The following is a 16,460-nucleotide window of genomic DNA, read 5'->3' as shown; positions in this document are numbered from 1 at the left end:
GTCAATCATTAGTAGAGAAATTTGTGATTTATGATTAGGGTATTTAAAATTTATTAAATCTAATTTTATGTTGAATAGGCTTTTAAAAAAGCCTGGAAGGGTCAGAATGATCTTTAACATTAAGACGAGTTATTATTACCACTTCTTTTTTTTTAGCCCTATATGTAGGTAGTTCTCAGAAGGAACATGGAAGATCAAGAATAAAACAGAGTAATTGGAAATGATGTTTTTCTTTGTTAGCCTGTGAAGTGAAGAGATAATTATCTGTCAGGGCTAAGCTGTTCCACTGGTAAAATGAGAATATAGATTTTTTTATATTCCTCAATCTTTAGACCACATAGCACTATTGTAATGGGCAATTATTATAAATGACAAATAATGGTGTTTATCACTAATCCTTAGAGAGAAAGCAATACCTACCGATTTAGAATTTCTAGGCTCCAGAACCAGTGATAGTTTGTAAATATCATCTTCTGTGTGATAGAGGTCCAGAGAAAGCTACAACAAATTAGAAGGGATAAATCAGAATGCTGAATTATTTATTTACTTATTTACATTGCTGAAATTTCTTCAAACCAAATGCTTGGGGCCAATGTAGTGCACTGAACGTAGAACATTAAAAAGATAGCATGCTAAGGTGGAAATGAAATTTCAAAAAGAAAAAAGTTAAACCTAGTATGGTCATCAGCATTTAAGAACCATTGATTCAATTTCTCAATAATTATTGAGCAGTTCCTAAGAACCAAGCTCCTAAGAGCCAGAGATCAGGAATCCTTGATGTTATAGAATAGGACAAGTGCATAAAATAAGACTTGGACACGGAATCAGTGCTGTCTTAGAGGTTTGATTAGAGAACTGTAGAAATAAAGGAGCAATTAAAAGGTTTCTATTATTTCCGAGCATTGTGCTAGGTTCTGGTGATACAAAATGGTATAAAGTCATTTCTGCCCTCAAGGGCCTGACACTATTTGAATAAATAGGACCTGAACACAAAAAGATATATTCATATCAACAAAAGGCAACAAAAGCTAAATGTGAGGACGCTGTCCCACGATAAGTGCTGTAGGAACTTTTCGTGGAGCAGCGTGTATAAGCATGGCGGAGAGGTTTTGGAGACCTGAGCTCAAATCCTAAGCCTGTCTCTAGTTAACTCTGTGATCCTTGAGCCAGTTGTTTTCTCTCTGACCTTCAGTTTCCACTTCTGTAAAATGGGAGCGATCACAAAAATCCCTTATCTAACTGGATTTTTATCAGGATCAAACGAAATACTGCATGTAGACAACTTCACACAGGGCCTGGTACACAGTGACGTCTCAGCAAATGTAATCTGATGTTGTTGCTGTCATTGTTATTGTTACAGCTACTAAAACTACTCCTATTATTGTGTGGAGGGACCACGGAAGACTGAAAAGATCAGAATGGATTCACAGAGGAATTTGTAAACTGGGACCTTCCGAGAGAAAAAACAGGATAGGCAAGGATGACAACATATGCCAAGACTGAAGAGTACGGATAAAATCTATAAAACCTTAAAATGCATGGTCTCATTCACCTAAAACAGAATGCATAAGACTTAAATAAGCCTGGATAATTCCCATATATGCCCTTCACTGTTAAGATGAATCATACCATGGCATCATCAGGGAAGAGAACCATGTGCCCTATCCTTTCTCTGACCATTTAAGCATGAAAATTTTCCTTTAATATATTTCGTCTAAAAATAAAAGCTTAGGGACTTCCCTGGGAGTCCAGTTGTTAAGAATCCGCATTCCAATGTAGGGTACGCAGGTTCGATCTTTGGTTGGGGGACTAAGGCCACGTGCCACAGTTAAAGATTCCACCAGGCTGAGACAACGCACACCACCAAGAAACAGCCCGCAAGAGCCACAACTAAGACCCGACGCAGCCAAAAAAGTTAAATCGTTTTCTACCTAGGAAAAAATTCAAACTTTAAAAACTCAATTAAAAAAAGGTTTAGATAAATTAGATAAAGGCTTAATGTGTACGGGTATGGAATGAGAGGGAAGAGAAAGAAGAAGGAAGCAAGAGAAAACTCAGAGGCAAAGGATATCTTTGAAGAATTTATCTTTCTGTTTTATCTCATTTTAAAAAAAGAAGAAGCTGGCATTATAAAACGGCATTCTTGCAGCGTTCATTGAACAAATATTTATCGGCCACCTAATATATGGTGAGGGCCATTCTAGTCACTATTCTACCTACTAAACATAACATGTAAGTTAAGAATTTCACTCATCTGATCATGTATTGCTTTACCTAGACTTTGTCATCTAAAGGTGTTTTCTGAGCATAATAAAATTGACAACTGACTTTACTACAAAATTACCCCAGTATCATTTCAGATCAGGAAAATCCTGCTCACAAAGAATGCACATTGTATTCACCTTCCCCTGAAGAGCGGTCACTTCTACCTCCAGGGGCCCTGACTTTTTGCTGGAAAGGAACTAGCCCCATGTCACAAACAAATGCTTTTAGGAGCCAGCCTACTGTATAATGGAGTAAAAGAAGATGCGTGAAAGGGAGATTGTGATAGAGACATTGGTACAACGGAGAATTTGGCAAAAGAGTTTTGCAATGTGATTAACTTGGGGATCTTTCCTCTTAGCCCAACAATAAGAAAAATTTGTGCTGGTAAGTGGAATCGGACCCTGGATCTCTGGGTTAGGGAAGCAAGGGGGCGGATGTGAGCTCTGATGAATGGGGGACAGCTACTACTCAGCTAAGGCAAACTGTCATCAGGCTGACAGTTGCCACATCTTCCAATTTATCAAAAGAAGTCACAGATCTGGACTGTTATATGAAATACTCCCATTTTAAGCACTAGCATCTAATAATAAAAAAATTTTTATGTGTCCTTGTGGGTCAAATAAAGCACATCTGCCATGAAAAGTCGCTGACCATTTTGTAAATTCCACAGTAGAAGACTCTGCTGATCTCCAAGCCTCACGAAAGCAAAGAGCATACCTGTCTTTTCTGCCCCCATAATCCCTGTCCTAGTTCGCTACCTTGCATTGTGAATGCCACCTAGAAAACTGAGTGACTTCTTCCTTCCGAATTACTCGATATCAGGAGTTAACCCGGGCTTTAGTGAGTATGCTCCTGTTCTCCTGACTCCTCCTCTAATGATGGCACTGGCATCTGCTGGAGAAGAGAAGATGGCAGTGCAAGAACATCCAACCAAAAACCTAAATATGCCACACACCAAGGAGGGGCGATGCTCTTTCAAAAGATACAGAACATCCTTGGGGATTTTCTTGTGTCAAATGAACAGATAGCTGACTCCATGATGCAACTGTTTTGGTTTTCTTCCAAGGTTTGCTTTCCATTCATTAGTGGCAGTATGAACCTAAGCAAGTCATTAACCTTTAAAAAAGATTTTTTTTTTTTTACTGGAATATAGTTGATTAACAATGTTGTGTTAGTTTTAGCCCTTAGAGTCTGTCTCAATCTGTAAAATGGGAATCAATAATAGTTCCCTCCCAGGATTGTTGGGAAGATTAAATGAGCTAGTATGTGTCCACTGCAGTTTGTTTCAGAGGGTCACACAGAAGGGAACTGCAGGGTTTGGCTTCCAATCAATATAGCAGCCACAGTGTTCAACCATGAATACAGAGCTGCCATCTGGGTCAGTCCTGCCATCTCTCTGCTTTCCCAGTCACAATCTTACTTGCTTTCTTGGATCTCCTCGGGGCCTTATGGCCCTGTTCTACTTCCTACACACCTTTTTAATAATAGAGGCAGCTTGTCAATGGGATTTTAAAAATGTTTATTTCTGTCTAACATTTTAAGTTTGGTTGTTTCTGAAAAATGTTCTGAGTCACTGTTTCAGGTTGTTGCTTTTACATCCAAGCCTATCAGCAGAGATGGCTGTGGATTTAGTCTGCATCTTAGGACTGACATTGCCTTGACTGGAGAATTGTAAAACAACACACACTTGATCATCAAATTATCTCCATTCACAATTTTTACAATTCTGCCTCTTCCTCTCCCTCCTCCTCCTCCTCTTCTTCTTCAATTGTAAAAATACAGGGGCTTTCCAGTTATTTGCATATACTCAGAATGGTAAACGTAACTGATAGATCTAAAAATACTATGAAAAAAAATCAGACTATTTCATGTACCGTAAAACAAGAAGCCTCAGTCTGAAAGCTCCTGGTTACATGAATTAGGATCACAATGGAAAGGGTCTTCTCCAGATCTTCCATCAAACAGGGAATAACCTAAATCACAGCAGTTTGGTGGTATGGTCACCTTTTCTTCATGTGCCCAGTGCTGTTTGGGGGGCTAAGGTTATGATCATAAAAATGGCAAACAGAGTCCCTGCTCACATAGATTTTGTTTTGTAATTAACTTGTTCTTTACATGCTTCCCTCAAAGCTCAGTTGGTAAAGAATCTGCCTGCAGTGCAGGAGACCCCGGTTCGATTCCTGGGTCAGGAAGATCCCCTGGAGGAGGGATAGGCTACCCACTCCAGTATTCTTGGGCTTCCCTTGTGGCTCAGCTGGTAAAGAATCCATCTGCAATGTGGAAGACCTGGGTTCGATCCCTGGGTTGGGAAGATCCCCTGGAGAAGGGAAAGGCTACCCACTCCTGTATTCTGGCCTGGAGAATTCCATGGACTGTACAGTCCACGGGGTCGCAAAGAGTTGGACACAACTGACACCCATGAAAAGAGAGATTATTTAAGTTTCAAAGATGCAAAATAAAATAAATATCAGCAATATTCCCACATTACTGAGTAAATGTCCATCAGAGCGTGAAAGAGAGAAACATCCAAACTGGGCATTCAGAAGTTGGTTATTTGCAAGCTTTTTTGTCCTTTATGACTCTCAGCTTCTTCATTTCTAAAACAGGAAGGAGCAGGGGTGATGTTACGCCCTCTGACCGACCCAGACTACATCACAGGGTGTGTGTGAGAATCTACTGAGGCAATGTATGTGAAAAGTGCTGTGAAAACTGGAATCGATTACTACAGAAAGTTCAAGCATTGCTATACATATTTTGGAGCTCTCAATTGATATCAGCTTCCTCACCAGGGGCCATATTTAGAAGCAATCACTTCAGGCAGAAACTTGACCTAGGGTCTTGGAGCAGAAAGAATCACCCCTTCAATGCTGTGCCTAAAAATGACCTCACATGCATTTGGGCAGCTGCTGTCAATCACATGGTTCTCATCCCAACAAGTACGTGGTTCATGAAATGTTCACTGGGCTCCAGGGAACACCTCCTGGGAGCCTCCTCCACCCTGATTCTGAGGAGATTAATCTGCCTATGGCCATGAAGAATGAACTTTCTCCTTGGTTGTGAGGAGAGAGTAAGGCTCTTGGCTTCAAGTAGGAGCTGACTTGATGATTGTGCGAATCTCTGGAAATCTGCTATCCTGATGCGTGCTGGGCTGGAACCACGGGATAGGGTTCCTTAGTCCCAAGACTCCACCATTCCTTACATCTAGAACCACAGAAGTTTAGAACTGGGTGAGACCTCACAAATGAGCACAAAACTCTTTAGGAAAAAAAATCCAAAGTCAGTGAGCAAGGAGACAAAGCTAAAAAACTGCAGAGGCAAGGTTAACAGCTATATCTCCCATCAGGGATTCTGGCCAGGATACTACAGTCTACCACCACTGCTCTGACTAAATGTGATGCCTGGTGGCTTCTAAATTTTCCTTCCGTTTCTGAGAGAGAGAGAGATAGCTAGAGATTGAGGGTTTTTTCTTTTTTCTTTCCTTCTCAGTAAAACCCAATTATTTCTTAGCTTTTACTTCTGGAGTTCAGCTTTTCTATTGGCATCCCAAAATTTCATTCAAAATCCTTTAAGATTTCTCTGTCATGATGTTGCTTGCTGCCTTTACAATTAAAAATTATCTCCCCTACTCTATCATTATCTTTTTTCCAGATGAGAAACTGCCCAGATGTAGGCAGCTGCTATGTGAAGTTATCCTCCACCTCAGGGAGACAGTCTGAATAAAGACACCTGAAACCTCGGCTACACCCTGAGACTGGTCTGCAGACATCACCTGTGTGTGTGGGTTTACACAGTCTGATTGGGGCTGCGACTCTGGTCACTTATTCATAGAAACAGATTTACATGGCAAATGATTAATAAATGCAGGTGCCTGGGTGATTGTGAGGTTCCCCCCGCCCCCAGTGAGAATGTCTCAGTGTTTATTATTTGTCACACAATCTGAACCCCAAGAGATTTGTGTTTCTGTGTGTTGGCCACTTCTGCTTTATACGAAGAAGGCAGCTGCCATTATTGCCTACACCTAGGGGGTCAACTCTTTGGTAGACAATTATGTGTTCTAGGAACAGTGGGTGAGAAGGTCTAGGAACCACACTCTTATTCCAATGCAGCAGCCCTAGAGGATTTTTTAGCCCTTCAGAGCTTCAGAGGATTGTTGTTTTCATTTCCTATGGCCATTGGAAGGAAGTAGTTAATTCAGTATTGCAGCCAAGTTTCAAATGCTACAGTGTCATAAACCCAAACAAGGAAGTTACTCCTCCACTTGTTTCAGCTAGGCTGAGAGAATTTGCTTATGCCTCTTGTCCCCCTGACAAAGAAGCAGCCAATGGGAAATATTCTCTTCTACACACCTGTGTATCTAAAAGTGCTAGGACCTAGAGACTGGCTAACTGTGTGTGCCACTAATGCCCAAAATGATGAGAAGTGGGTTAACTTCTTCCAACCTACATCATTCCTAAAGATAGCATTCAATTCATCTGTTGAGCCCCTACATATGCCAGGTACTATGAAAGGTATTGTGGACATGCGATGCATAAGGCAAGTAGACAGAAAAAAAAAAAAAAACCCTAATGTCAAGTGGTACCTCCTGTAGATAAGAAAGTACAAAGTGCAAGGGCAACACAGGTGACAGATGCATTACTGCTTTGGAGGGAAACAGAAGGCTCCCGGAGAGCATTTAAATAAAGAGAGAGGCATTTAAATTTAAGCTAGTCATGGGGTGGGGGGTGGAGGTTGGGATGGAGGGGTAAGGAAAGGATTTTCCAAGAAAATGCAATGGCTAGAAAGTAGAAGGCAGCAATTAATGGTGAAAAGCGTAAGTCCCATACTCCTCAAAGCAGGTATGATGTGGGATCGGGTAATCAGCAACAAGGAGAGACTAAGAGTCAGAAAACAAGTCCTGAAGGGCCTCCAGGGCCAGACTGGGAAGTGCTTCTGGTGGTTAGGGGAGGTTGGTGGGAGTGGGGGCAGGGAGATCTCAGAGGAGGTTCCTGCTTTACTCCAGGCTTCAGCTATAGCAGTGCAGTGAGGATCCGGAGAAGCCAGTGAGCTGAGGGCACAGGGAAGGGGGTGATGAATTAGTTAAGTGTGAGGCAGGATTGTGAGGCACCGAGGACAGAGCTGAAGGGCCTCTCTAAGAACTCCAGTGACCAGAGCTATGGGGGCAGAGACTGGGACCCTCAAAGCAAACTGAATTTTCTTTGCTTGGAGATCATATTTAACAGTATGAATTTACACAAATTACAGGTGTGGCTTCCCCACCCTTCCTCCTTTGAGATTTCTTCCCAACCACTGACCCCGCATCCAACCCCTCCCTTGCCCTCACTGTGAACTGCTGGTGGGGATCTTCCTGCATCCCCTGGGAGGTGAGGTTCAAGCTCCAGTCTATTGGAGCACAAACTCCAGCCCGTTGAACTCACCGTGAGCAAGTTGATCAAATCCAGGTTGGGTTCCAAGTGGTGAGAGGCATTCTGCAGGGAGACCAGTTCACTCAGGGTAACGGAGAGCTGGTGCATTTTCACAATGTTCACTTTGTTCTCCTCTGTCCAGTCTGGGAAAATGACATGGACTGCTATCAAGTCTTTCAAGTGGACGCCAAGGATTGGAATTTTGAAGCCGTCGCAGTCGGCAAAAGCCTTGCGGTAATTACAGTAATTGCCGTTGGAGGAGACCAGCTCCGTCATTTCATTCCAGTTCTGGGAACAGATGGAAAAGTAGATTTTCAAACGGCCTTCCCTTCTGCCCACCCCCAGGCCCAACAGTGTGTGGCTAGGAAATTCCTCTGCTACCAAGAGAAGTATTGATTGCACCAACATTGATGCAGGGAGATACTAAACCGGAAAAAGAAAGTTAGAAAACCTGACTATGAATTGGACAGCCTGTTCCATTCTGCTACAAAACAGAAATAGCCCACACCTCTGCCTACCTACTAGGGATGTTGAGATGTTAAATGGCATCATTATATAAGTATTTAATAATTCATGGAAATATTACAATCCAACAAATAAGCATATATTATATTAAGATATGCAGTATATTAAAATTTCCTAGTTCCAAGAAAGTTGCATTCAAGATATAACTTGAAGGGGACAGGATGGGGGCAGGAACAGTCATATTGATGTGTGAGATAGCTGTGGTTTTGGACTCTGCCACTAAGTAAGAAGGTGACCTTAAGCAAGTCACTTCACTTTTAGGGACATTAGCTTTCTTTTTCTGTAAGAAAGAGTAGCTTGAATAAATAATTTTTCAATATACACTGGTGGTTCCAAGCCTCTATGAGCCTCCATTGAATTCTCTTTTTTTTCTATTTTTTCCATTGAGTTCTTATTCTTCACATTTAAAATATGTTTTGCTCTCTACTGGAAATTCAGTACTAATCTAAAGGAAAATGAAACACATAATGAGCCCCATTATACTTGAAATGAGTACAGTGTTTGAAGTTAGTCAGCAGTGCTTCTGTGGCTTAAATTCTCCTGTTCATATGAACAAGTTATTGTTGGTTGTCTAACGGCAACCAGACCTTCCTAATAGACCCTAACTTTGACTAGTATACTCTTTCCCATGTGTCTCAGATGGAGCAATTTCCATGCCCAAGTCCAAGTATAGGTTCTGATCTACCATCATCATAATTTCATCCCTCTGGTTTATGATTGGCTCAGGAATACAGAGTTAAGCCAATCTACATGTTGTATTCCTCTGGATACTATTATTGGCGCAGGGGTGGGGCATGTGATTTCAGATGGGCCAATCTGCCTAAAAAAGAAGGTCTTTATTCCATGGGGGCAAAGCTAAAGAGGGGTTTTCCCTACTTCCAACTTTCATAAACAAAAGAGCAAAATTTTTCCATTGTTGCAGACAACCCAGTCAGGAGGGAAATCAGTCTGATGAATAACAAAAACAAAAACCTCACACTCAGAGGAATTCAGAGCAATTGAGCCAGAGTTCTGATCAGCCCATGAGTGGACTTGGCCTTGCCTCTGGACTTTTCAGGTATGTGACACAATCCATTTCCTTATTATTTAGGCAATTCCAAGATTTTTTTTAACTTATAGCTGAAAGTGTCCTTACTGATATAGCAAAGTACACTTTTACAGAGAAATCTTTTCATAAGGATGAAATGTTCTTTTTTGCTCAATAAGGAAAAATTTAATTGTGGTCTGGAAAAAGTTCAGTTTGGGAAACAATAGTTGTTTTAAATTATTTTTGTTCCTGGAAACTCAGCTATAAATCTGAAGGCTTTCTATACAAAAGATTTCTTTCTGTCTCCTCCCTCTTCTTTTGTATCTTCTACCATGGAAGATACAAGATACAATGTTGAATCCAGTGCTATGAAGAGACTAGGTGTTCAATGACTTCATTTGAGGAGGGGATAACAGGAATGATATCTGTCTTATTTGCCTTGTAACCTTCATGTATTTCACAATACCAATCACATCAGTTTAGTTCAGTTCAGTCGCTCAGTCGTGTCTGACACTTTGCGACCCCACCGATCACATAGCAAGCACCAAATACACATTTTTTTAATATTTACAACTACAATATGTTAATAGGGTTTAAAAGCATTTGTATTGAAACACTTGCTGCCACTTCTGTTTTTCCAGGAGGTATGGCTATAACCTCCTATTGTCTAAGAAGAAAACTTTTCCCTTCTGAGTGACATTTGTTAGGATCATCCTACCTCTAAACAATTTCCAAGCAAATTTTTTACTTGAGATTATGATCTGATTCACTGTACCTTTGTAACTTCTGAAGAAAGATGAGAATGGGTCTCTTTGAGCCGGGAAATGGAACTATGACTGAGGCCTCCCACCACTGCCATCAGGGTGTTAAAATTTTTGAGCTGAAGGAGCTTCTGCAATAAAAAAAATGTTAACTTCAATACTTTGTAACAATTTTTGAATTATTCTCACCTTTTGGCAGTGGAGATGAAGTCATGTACAATTTTAATAACAAGGATGTAGGAAAAACAATATCAATTCAAAATGAAATACAAACGAAACTCACTAGAAAAATATACCAATCCTTTCACAGAACATAGCTACATTAAATACTTCCAAGTGTTGCCAATTAAAAGCAGTCTTCTTGCATGAGAGAAGTATATTTGTTCATTAGACGTTTATGGGTAGTTTAATTGCCTTCTACATTGTGAATTCCAAATTTCTTCAATGACTTTTCTCAACCAAGTGAATGAATATCTGGAACCCTTTAAGAATCCCAGTCTAATTAATAGATATACATACCTTGGCAACATTGATAAACTTTGTGATGACTTCTGCTCTTTGCTGAGGAGTTGGTTTGCTAAGAACCATCAACTGGACCCACTTAGAGATTCCATTAAATAAAGCAATAGATCTCTCCAAGGTTGGGTTATTCTCCAGGCAGCCATGGATGACATAGCTTTGGTAATCAGTGAACTAGTAAAGGAAAATTCAGAGACTCTGAGTTATAATGGAGTCTTTGAAAAATCATAAATTAGAATGTTGCATGGAAGAGGTGAGACAATGTTTCACAATAACATCACTATTTCTTTCATTTCACACTTACAATGGCATCTTACACATATGAATATACTATGAATAATGACTATATCTGTACCTTTAACATGCTATTTCACTGCATTTCACTCTCCCATACACAGACCCACAATTATTACACACCATAGTGTTGGTGGGGAGAGCAAGGGATAAGACTCAAAGTCACATTCCAGTGAGTCCAAAATTTGCTGGATCTTAAGATCCACATGGGGCATTTGCTAAAACACTGGTTTCAGGAAACTTGTTAGACCAAAAGGATCACTGTTCCAGAGGAATAATCTAAGAATCTCCATTTTTCACCACTACTGGTGATTCCAGTGGTTGGGCAAGTTTGAGATACAATGGCATGCATTAAAGAAGAGGAAATGAACATAAAAATCATAATTTCAAGTCAGAATAAGCTTGCAAAATTGTTCTCAAGAAAAGAAGAGAAAAAATAGTAATTGAAGTAAGGCCACTCTTTTACAAAACAGACACATTTTCTTGAAGTCAGCATGGGAGTCATCAGATATTAATACACAAGAGCCTCCTATCATTTAACAGGGCACGAGGTTTCCTCTCATGGCCTGCCTGTGGGGACTCAAAAGGTCCTCTCCAAGAAGGATTACTTAGTGAAAAGAATCAGTCTTTCAGAAATCCATACTTCTGACCTCATGTTCTTCTTTGCAAGCAATAATGTAATTCATTCTTTGGCATCTTGGAAAAGGAGTGACATGCCCAAAGCTTGGTGAGACAAAGACAAAAGCTACTTGTGAACAATTGTGCAAATATTATAACAAATGGAAAGTGAGTGAGTGAGTAGGTGGCTGGGAAGAGACCACAGCCGAAAGGAAGAAAGGGGTCGTAGAGAAGGAACTCTATCAAGACAAAGTAAGAAAGAAAAATTTAATCCAGGATCTCCATCCCTGAGAAAGAAACAGCCTAATGTTAAGATTCTTCAGAAAGCTTACAGTTCCTAATTTCAACCTATACCCATAATTAGGCATTTATACAAATCCCAACCTAAATAAATATTTCTTCCCCCCAAATGAAGGGCCCAGCCAAATGCATTCACTTGGGAGACATCAGTGGAGCAAAATAAACCTTGAATGGTTAAATCTCCACCGAGTATTTAGAAAATCATGCTTTAATCCTATGAAAGGAGACATTGAAAATAGCGACAGAAATATAGCTCCTGTGCCATAAAAGAAAGACAGGATAATATTTATCTTTGGTTAAAAGGGATTGTTCCTGTGAATTAAGGGCACTTTTCCAGAGGAGCACAGTGACAGAGGCTGCCAACACTTCAGAGTATGAAAATGCAGCTCTTGGGAAAGTTGGCATGGAGGTTGTTATCCTTGGAAGAATAAATGTCCAGTTTCTTACTGAGATCCTTCTAAAAGATTTATGCTCCAGAAAAGTGAGGTGCTCGGCCAATTCAATGGGCTCCAGATGGTCGAACAGCAGACAGGCTTTTCCCTTCTTGGATACTTTTTTTCTCTGTGTGACTCTTCTCATCCAGTCATAGGAAGGACTATGAAAGAAAAGCAAGTCTGGTCAATGTGCTGAAAGCCCATTTCACTCAATGGAAGTTATTAACCTACTGACTCTGTAACTCTTGGCCTGCTTCCAGGGGCTTGTGTGAAATACACGCCCTGTCCTTCGTGTTTGAAGAGAAACCCACTGACCCATTGCCAATAGAACATAAACTTCGAGTTGTTTCTCCAGACAGGGTTGGTTTGCATGGATCCATCCAGAATCTCTTACTTGGTCTTTCTTGTGAGCAGTAAGGTCTGAATCATGAGGGATTTTGTCAATATATAGTTGGGATAGAAACCACCAAAATCCATATGGTCAGCAACATATGGATTATCTGAAAAGCTTGTTATAAAAACAGAGGCCTGGACCTCACTACCAGACATTCTGATTTACTAGGAATGAATAATCTGAATAATCTATTTTTTAACATCAACATTTATCAAATGCTTGATGTCTCAGGCACCACTATAATTACAGGTATTAACTCATTAAATCTTCACAACTCTATCAGGTAATACTATTATTACTCCCATTTTATAGATGAGAAAATATAGGCACAAAGAAGTTAAAAATTTATCCAAGCTCACATAGCTAGTAAGTAGAGGAGTTGGGCTGAATAATCTATGTTTTTAACAACACCCCTAATAATTCCAGAACCATTCACCATGGATCACTCTTGAAGAAGCATTTTAGGAAAGGAGACTAGAGTATGAATGCCTAGGACACACAAAAGTATATATATTTTCAATATGGATAATAATATTTACAACCCTAAAATATCTTTGTCTGTAAAGTTAGCTAGTAATATAAAATGCTAGCCTAATAGCACCAAGTTCCTAATTACTGGGCTAATCAGTTCACGGCACAGCTATGGTCCACATTTGCACAGCCTCTGGCTGACATGAGAAGCACCATGGTACAGAGCATCTTGAATTTGAATGAGCATATGAATCACTTGGGAACCTTATTAAAATGCAGTTTCCAATTCTGTAGCTTTAGGGTGGGGCATGAGATTCTATGTTTCTATTGAGCTCCCGCCCCCAGGTAATGCCAGAGATGCTGATCCACAGAACACAGTGGCAAGGGCATAGGAGACTAGATTCAGTAACCAAGTACTGAGCATCTCTTAGGTGTCAAATACTTTCACATATTATCTCATGTACTTCTTGGATGCTCATTATAACCCCATGAGAAAGGTACAATTTCTACTACACAAACACAGAAATTGAAGCTTGGAGAGATAAACTATGTCCAACAGGACTGTGCTCTTTGCAACAAAGCTTTCCTCAAGGAAGCACACCTTGATTCTGAACAGGTATAGATGGAGGTCAAGTGGGATCATCACTACTCCCTCCCCCAAAGAGCAGACTCATCATATTTGAAAGAAGCTTGCACCATTCTTACATGCTGGATATATCAATGAGGCTGGTGTGTTTCTCATATCCCAGTTGACTAGCTACTTCCCGGAATTCCTCAGTCATACGGATCAAACCGAGGTCCAAATTAAACTCTGCAGGAAATTTCACAATCCAGTACCTGAAAGACATCAAGTATTTTTGACAACCAGAAGATTTCAAGCTAGATCTCTATGGAAACTATGGTGTCATTCCATAGATTACATTTAACAATGCTTTAAGACCATACCTCAAATTAGCAATCTCTTATCCCCCATCTACCGTGTTGAGTCTTACCCTTCCCTGCTTCAACCAAGGACCCAAGTCCACCACTCCTACTTTGAGAGTCTCTTTCTCTCTAGAACCACAGCTGAGAAGAAACCCCTCTCCCAACTCATGGCAAGCAGGTGGGAATGTGTACAGTGAGGGAGCAGAAAAAAATGAATACACTCTTTCTCAGAGCTGCTTTCATCCCTTAATCACATCGACCTCTGCTTGACAGTCCAAAAGAAAGATAAATTCTATGCCCCCAGCAACAGAGGAGAGCCAATTTTAATAAAATCAATAAAGGGAGGACTTGAGTCCATTTTATTGTCAGATTAGGTCTGTAGTTTGGGGAAAAGAAAACTGTCAATAATTCCAGAACCAGAAACAAGACAATTAAATTTGTAAGTACCTCATGAAGTAGCAGATCTTTAACCGAAATTCATCACAGCTTTCTCCACTGGCATTTCGATAGGTACAGTAGTTAAGGAAAAAAATCCTTGCACATTGTTTCCTTTGCACAAATCTGTGGCTGTTTAATAAATTTAGATGAATTCCTAAGAAGAGGACTATACTATTAGGGTGACATGGATGTTCAAGTGGGGAGAAAAGTGGGCTCTGGTGACATCAGCGGTAAATAACGAGCACCATGTATTGTTGCTCTGAGATGTATTTTTTTGGTGTGGAAGAGAAGCCACATATAAAATGAATTTTACCTTCCTGAGAACATACCAAATGGTGACTGTCAACTGTAATGACAAATAGACTACTAACTATAGATAATTTAAAATGAATAGTACATAGAAACACCATTTTAGCCAAGAAGATTTTATATATAGGATTAATGGTATATATAAGTACTCTAATCTCTTTAGTATTTGAAAATGTCATTTTGGGGTATATTAATATACACATCTTACAGTTATTTAGTCTCAAGTCTATTTATTCATACCTTTTAGCTAATATTTATTGAGTTCATGCTATATGCCAGGTACCATGGATATGCAGTGAGCAGGGAATCCAAAGGGAGGAAAATCTAGAGAAATGTGAATTCACAGGTGGTTTCACCTTTCATACAGTCTGTACTTTCAGATAGTAAGCTATACTGTGTCTAAATACCCCTTTCTATTTGTGTTTCATATGGCAGTGGACATACTGATGATAAGAATACTGTCTGTGGGCACACTTTTTGGACAGTGTTTAGACCCTAAGGAGGGAATGGGGCCAGACTAAAATAGTTCCCTCCATCCTTCTCTACGTACCACCTTTCAATAACAGGACCCATGGAACCCCTGGACCACAAGGTACTAAGGTATTGCTCATTTCCAGGAACCTCTGTTCAGGGAGAATGTCCCCTACTCGTCTCTAACACCCACTCCCTGCCTGAGGTTGGGTGGATTATTGATGATGGAGTGAGGAAGTAGAAAGTGGAGGACTTGAAAGAAGCAGATGGAAGCTCTGCTAGCCCTGACAACACTCCATGGCCCCACTGCCTCTCAGGCTGTCCCTGCCCTGAGAGGCTCCTCACTCATCTGCAGGACCCCTGGGCTTGAGCAGGCAGAGACTATAGGAACCTACGTTAGCAATTATATAATAAAAGTTAGATCTCAGGGACTAAAACCTCCTTATCAGTATGTGACTATTTTGTAGCCATTTTTCAGTCATTTGTTTTTTAACCACCTTTTAGGATTGTACCATGCACAAAAGTGGTAGATGGCTAAAAGTCCTTATAGAATGGGGTTTATAACTATGGTTTTTTCCTTTGCCTTTATATCAGAAGAAAATCTAAAATTAATGTCAATCAAACAGATTATAATAAACATGCTAGAATGTTCCTTGTGTCTCACCAGCAAGGGATGATGTGAAAATTTAGGTCGTGTTTATGCCTGAGCCAGATCATATTATTCTGGCTGGCATTTCCATATGTCTAAACTGTATCCTCTAGGTCTACCATTCTGCCTTCCTAAAAGGAATAAAGTAACTCTTGAATGAGTGTTAAATATTCTTTCATTATGCTAACAGCAGAAATGTTTAAGACAAGTTAGAAACATTCAGGCTACAGCTTCTGTTTCATTTCATATCAAGTGGTTATTTTCAAGTAGAGCCAAAACATTCAGATGGATAATCAACTATTTGGTCAATCATCCAAATGTTTTGTCTAGACATCTATATATATTCACAAAACAGCTGGATAACTGACTGAAGACTGTTTATTCATCTTAATTTACTGGCTTTGGTTAGACACTTCATCTAAGTACAGAACTTGATTTATGATTGTAAAAATTACACAGTAGTTAGAAAGATATATGCAGAGAAGTTTTTCTGCCAATTCAGTGGAAGACAAATACCATCGGTGCATGAGTAGAACTATTCTTGGCAAATAACTATTATTCAGCTCTCCATTGTCATCTGTTAAAAAATAAAAGGAGATTAAGAGGTGAGGAGACAACAGCACATACTACTTTTCTCTTTTTCTAATATCAGTAGAGAA

At 39.9% G+C, this 16,460-nt stretch overlaps 1 protein-coding gene across 8 annotated transcripts in view; it reads right to left on the bottom strand.

Annotated features, from left to right (window-relative positions):
* RASGRP3 (RAS guanyl releasing protein 3) overlaps positions 1-16,460 on the bottom strand; it is a 110,354-nt gene that overhangs the window by 22,709 nt on the left and 71,185 nt on the right. For all 8 annotated transcript variants that reach the window (XM_043468310.1, XM_043468305.1, XM_043468304.1 and 5 more), the window contains 8 exons: positions 16,276-16,378; positions 14,382-14,444; positions 13,716-13,847; positions 12,159-12,306; positions 10,500-10,673; positions 9,995-10,111; positions 7,680-7,955; positions 421-498 (listed from right to left, as the gene is read on the bottom strand). In XM_043468310.1, coding sequence (XP_043324245.1) covers positions 421-498; positions 7,680-7,955; positions 9,995-10,111; positions 10,500-10,673; positions 12,159-12,306; positions 13,716-13,847; positions 14,382-14,444; positions 16,276-16,378 — 1,091 coding nt within the window. The remainder of the gene's footprint in view (positions 1-420; positions 499-7,679; positions 7,956-9,994; positions 10,112-10,499; positions 10,674-12,158; positions 12,307-13,715; positions 13,848-14,381; positions 14,445-16,275; positions 16,379-16,460) is intronic.

The sequence above is a fragment of the Cervus canadensis genome, chromosome 5 (assembly GCF_019320065.1).
Source record: "Cervus canadensis isolate Bull #8, Minnesota chromosome 5, ASM1932006v1, whole genome shotgun sequence".
NCBI lineage: Eukaryota > Metazoa > Chordata > Mammalia > Artiodactyla > Cervidae > Cervus > Cervus canadensis.
This window is presented reverse-complemented; position numbering and strand designations above follow the sequence as displayed.